We start from the raw sequence: 5,707 nt of genomic DNA on the forward strand, positions 1-5,707 counted from the left end.
GAACCTCGCTGTGGGCTCAATGTGAGTTGAATCTCGAGGTATCAAATCCTAACACTTTCTGATGTAAACCTTTTGGTTCAGCTTTAGATAACCGTTGCTCTATTTCTTCTTTCCACATAAAATTGGAAAGGGCTCTTGCCCAATTCTTTTCAAAAAAAAAAAAAAAAAAAGCCTTTCCGGATCTTCTAAACTCCAAACGAGGACTAGCATATGTGATCATTCTTTCGTAAGGAACATGCATGCTTTTTGACTTAATTGAACATATATTCACTTAATAATAATGTAGATACTACTTCCTAGAAATTAGAATAGAGTACACAAGCTGTATCAGAGAACAAAGACAACGCTATTCATTTATACGTATATTGTGACATTAGCTTTAACTCATCATGATAGAATAAAATAGAACAAATCACTGGTAATGAGGAAATATCTGGCCAGCGATGGGAAGGATCTTTTAGCAACCTAGTCATTACTGTGTCTACAGATTTACCTATTCATCCATCACCATTGGTTTTTCTTAAAATCCTCACACATAAGGAGAAAGCTTCATCTGACCCAACACTTCCGTTGTCAGATTAAAAACACAGGCTCAAACTTGAATTAAAAGTTCAAACCTATGTTAAGTATTTTTTTTAAGCTAAATTTAATTGTTGATCATTTTCTATTTCAACACGTTTGAATGCATGCGTACCCCATGTGGCAAAAGGCAAAATCATTTGATCCCAATCCCACAAAATATGTACTTCAACTCTGTTTTCTTTTTTGTCATGAACTAAATAATCCCAATACATAATTAATATTGGAAGTCTCAATTACTGAAGGTTATATTATTTGTGATGAAAATAGTTGGTACTATGGGATCTTAGAATAGAAAGAAAAACATGATTGGGTAGCCATTGACATGACTCTAGCTCATAACTACCTTATGGATGGACTTTTGTCCTCCACTGAGCTATCATGCCCATTCATTCTCAAAGGCAACAAAGAAGGAGATCCACAGAAGAACCTTGCTTCAAAGCCACATCTCACTTAATCCCTAAAAGCTAGCAGGGAATGTTAGGGCCGGTTGCTGTCTATCCACTACTTCAAGGACCTTCTTGGCTATTGCACCAGCATACGCTGAAGAGCCTTCACAAATCTACATAGCAAATGGAGAAAAAAATTTAGCTCACAAATGTGCATCGACTTCGCAAGGGCTTTGATATGGCTGAGCATGAAAATTATCATGATCTTGCTTCCTTAAGAAGGGAAAAGAAAATGTTTATGACCTTTGTATTGAATAAGAAGCTGTAGTGATCTCCTATGTTTCCACCAGAAGCATGGATTAGTTCAAGCTGAAGCTCATCAAAGACTTTTGCAATGTAGAGCAAGCAATTGGCCTTCTTCTTTTGAATTAGCTTAATGTACACCTCATCATCAATGATGCGAACATCGACAGTACTCTCCTTGGACCTTCTCTGAAGCCATGAACTCCTTAAGGCCCCATTGAATGGGTGATCATTATCGACTCTAAGAGGCCTCATCGAGGAACTCTCCATGTCGGCGGTGCCCTCATCTTCCATTGTCATCATCTTTATCCTCTCCCTCCCATGTCTCTTCTTCCCCACCAGTAGTTTCAGCTCCTCAATTGTCCGTAGGAGCTCCTTGATGTACTCGATCGCATCTCCCACAATGGATGCTCTGTCAGACTATAAACGGAGGCGCAAGTGATAATTCAACTACTTAAATAACATGCAAGACCATAAAGACAAGGAGTTTATATTATCAACATCAACATTATTGAATAGATATCAAAGAAGCATGATTGTCTAGTTTAAATATGAGTTTATTTTTGTCTGAATTAATACCTGTGGATGCTTGGTAGGAGTGTGGGGGGCAATTTAATTTGGAGTAATATTAGAAAAGGCATTAGAGGATATCTTACTGTGTTTTTATTTGCCTATTAGCTTGCCTTGCAAGGACAACACATCAAAACCATCATAGATTGTATTAAAATTTCTAGCTAAATTCAATAAAGTCAGTAGCAAGAGTGGGATGCATGCGCCTCTTTCACTTGCCAGACTTCCAAATAGAATATAAATCCTCACAAACAAAGAAAAGATTGATGGTGCACTGGATTTCTCCATAGGTTGAGATGAGTGCTAATAAGAGAACAAAATTAGAACTCGGTAGGAAACCAATAAATGCATGCACACACACCCATAGAGAAATAGAGAGAGAGAGAGACTGCTTGTACCTTGGTAGGGTTTGGAACAAGTGACCTGAGAGCCTTGTACTTCTCGTTCAACTGCTCCCTTCTTTGCCTCTCAGTAGCAAAATTGGGTTTCACCTCTCCTTTACCCAACCCTCCCATCTCCCTCCTATAATCCAACACTGTGCTATCAAACTGCCTACCATCCATCTCTTGAAAAACATGCCCTCCACCTATTCCTCCTCCAACTCCTACCATTGCCTCTCCCTCATCTACCCCACAGAATAGCCCATAATTTTGTGGCAGTGAATGAAACAAGTCTTTCAGCAAGTGAGGTTGAGGGGCTGGGTACCCCAAATGTAGAGATGAGTCATAAAGCATTGGCCCATTGTCGGGTACAGCAGCCCCGGGGAGCTCACTGTAAACATCCAATGGAATGTTTCTCGGCTTCAGGCTTGGGTTGCTGAAGGAAATGGAGGTGGTCGGTGGAAACATCGGAGCTATAGTTGGCAATTTTAAAAGGTTGAGGAGGTCAGGGGCAACCATGTGTGATGAAGGATCGGGGTATGGCGTGTCATCATAGCTTTGGAGATTTTGCTGCACTGCAGTATGCTGTTGCTGGCCTTCATAGTTTTGTTGGTGGTGGATGGTGGAGTCTTGGATGTCTTGCATGGTTGAGTCCCAAATATTGGTGCCTCCCATTGGTGGTGCGTCTTGGATCATATGGCTGTGGAGCTCTTGCTCGAGGTCGAAGCCAAGCTGGTGTTGAAGGTGGTCGAGACCCATAACCATGGCTGCCTCATCTGAGGGGAGGTTGTTGGGGTTGGAGAGGTCCTCAAGAGAGAAGGTGGAGATTCTAATGTTGTCTTCTAGGCCACTGTTGTTGTTGGTGGTGGTGTTGTTGCTGTTATCGTATGTGGGAGCTAGGGATGGGCTAGGAACCAAAGTTGCTGGCAAAGGATTTGGATCATAGGGTGGATCAAGGTAGCCATTCTCATCGAACATCTTTGCTAGCTTTATGGGAACAAGATCTCCTTTTGGGTTCAATAAGTCTTTATCTGCATCAGTTAAAAACAGACTGAAATAGTAGCCAAACGACGATCTTAGGATGCACAATAGAACAAACATAAAAACAAGGTTCTAAAGATGTTAACGTACATTTCACAAACCTGTATGACAAAACCAAGATGCTAAGAAAGGCAAATAAACACAGAAACATGACACAAGTATTGGATGGCTCCATGGGAAAGGAGAAGGAAGAATGGTTTAAAATAAGATGAAGGAGATGGTGATGTTGGCCTTTCCTTCTTATATTGCTTCCTGGATAGGCCCTGAAAGAAAGGGGACAGTGGGTGTTCAGAGCAAGCAATCTCACAATCTCATTTGCCGTATAAAAGTTGTTAATGGTTTATGGGATGAACAGGATTCCTGATAGTGGTTTTGTTTCGTTTGATCCCACAAAACTCTCTTATATCTTCTCTCTTCTTTTCTTTCATCATTGCTCTAAAAGAAAGGTGGACTGCTCAACCACCCAGATTTCATATATTAATCACCAAATTACCAAACAATTTACATTGCCCCTTAATGACCAAAATATCCTCAACCAAGTTTTAAACACTTGATATTTCTGACATATGTAAAGTTTTAAACCCTTGATATTTTTGAGATATATACATACGTACATATATGTATGTATGTATGTATGTAGGGAGAAAGATTTAAGATAACTACTAGTCAGCCAAGAAAAATTATCCACTTTAAAAATATGCTGCTTACCGTACCCAGAAAAAGAAGTGGTGCTAGATATATGTATAAATGTAGGTCAAAGGCAATTAGATGCTGCAAACCGTAACTTTCATCAAACAAAACAAGTACCACTTAAATATTAGTCCATGATCTACATGGCTGCAGTTAGCTCATGCAATGCAGCGTAAATTTGTTACCTACATATATATATATATATATATATATATATATATATATATATATATATATATATATATATATATATATATATATATATATATATATATATATATATATATATGTATGTATATTGTGCCAAGGTTTTAAACTTTGCTGAATAAGCATGATCAAAATAAGAATTAGGCAAAAATTAGTATGATTTAATGTTGGGAACCATGAATGGTTTCAGATAACATTCCAGCATTCTAAAAACAACAAAAAAATTATAATAAAAGGAAATAACATCATGTTACCATTGTCAATTTATTATTTTTGTATAGCAGTGGCTTCTACTTTATTGTTACTTTGTGCGGCAACTCTTTGAGGTTGGCTTTGTTTTATTTCAAATTTAGAGGGTACTATGATAATTTTGTCACAAATTATAATTATTGTTCCACATATATTACCAATGGAGTTTGCCACCCTGGTGGAGCCCACAAATATCGATCATGTGCATGCAAATGGATAACTCAAACTAACCTCATGAGGTAGTTTCTATGCCATGGTATAGGTATTGAGAATTACGATTAACAAATAAGGGGGGTAATTAGTAGCCACTTAGACTTGTTTTGTATAATTAGCAGGCTATCATGCAAAGCAGATGAGAGGGAAAAATTATTTAAGCTCTAGGTCGCCTTCAATAATGCCAATACTAAAACTTTATTAATACAAATTCCAATCTCATTCATTTGCCATTTAATCGTCGGTCAAAGCGAGGGAATATCACATGGTAATTACCAACCACACAGAAAAACACTCCAAACCCACACTCTTTTTACTCGGCATCTTTGCTGTTGTTCCTCCCATGGGAAGTTGGGAAACGCAGCCCATGCCTCTCTCCTTACTCTCCTCATAACCATTAATGTATATATCTAACATTGACAAAGAACTAAAATAATGTATAACCATCAACTACCTCCTAAGAAAAAGCAAACCAAGCTTCATAAGTAAAAGATAAGAATACTTAATTCAGAAGAGAGATTAAACTCAGAAATGCATTGATCTTAGAATAGTGAGAAAGCATGACGTATACGGATATGTACAATATTGTGTTGTTAGTTGCTAATTGGTTGCTATATCGATACGTGTAAAGTTATACCATCTTGCTGGCTCATGATTTCATAACCTTGCAATCTGGTCACAGAGAGATTCTGATTGTTGTGTTTCCTAAATGATGCCTTTTGGCTAGAGTACAGGTTGGCCTGTTTGGCTTGCTTCATGCTAGAAGGCCAAGCAACCAATGTTGTTGGGAGACCATGCATTTGTCCTCTTTCTGAGAATAATGCTATGTAACATCTTTCTACAAGCCCTATCAAGCCTTATTTTCAATTCAGACAACAAAAGCCCTCATGCTTAGAAGTTCCAGCCTCTTTGGTGCCTTATTTTCTGACAGCATTATTGAAAAGAATTGGGGTATGAGATAGAAATTTTGGGGTGAAAAAAGGCCGAGTCCAAAATTTTAAAAAATAATAATAATTTCAAGATTTAAGATGCCTTGTTCTACTCAATACCCTAATAGCAGTAGGGAAAAAATCTCTATTTTATAAT

The 5,707-nt window shown here is 38.0% G+C and overlaps 1 protein-coding gene across 1 annotated transcript; it reads right to left on the minus strand.

Annotated features, from left to right (window-relative positions):
• Nucleotides 1-1,039: 1,039 nt before the first annotated feature.
• LOC105042596 (transcription factor EAT1-like) lies at nucleotides 1,040-5,421 on the minus strand. Its single transcript, XM_010919886.2, has 6 exons — nucleotides 5,259-5,421; nucleotides 4,902-5,031; nucleotides 3,353-3,363; nucleotides 2,240-3,252; nucleotides 1,272-1,691; nucleotides 1,040-1,141 (listed from the first exon to the last, which is right to left on the minus strand). Exons 1-6 carry the CDS (start codon nucleotides 5,419-5,421, stop codon nucleotides 1,040-1,042), a joined length of 1,839 nt encoding a protein of 612 aa, XP_010918188.2.
• Nucleotides 5,422-5,707: the final 286 nt, after the last annotated feature.

The sequence above is a fragment of the Elaeis guineensis genome, chromosome 4, assembly GCF_000442705.2.
Source record: "Elaeis guineensis isolate ETL-2024a chromosome 4, EG11, whole genome shotgun sequence".
Classification (NCBI taxonomy): domain Eukaryota; kingdom Viridiplantae; phylum Streptophyta; class Magnoliopsida; order Arecales; family Arecaceae; genus Elaeis; species Elaeis guineensis.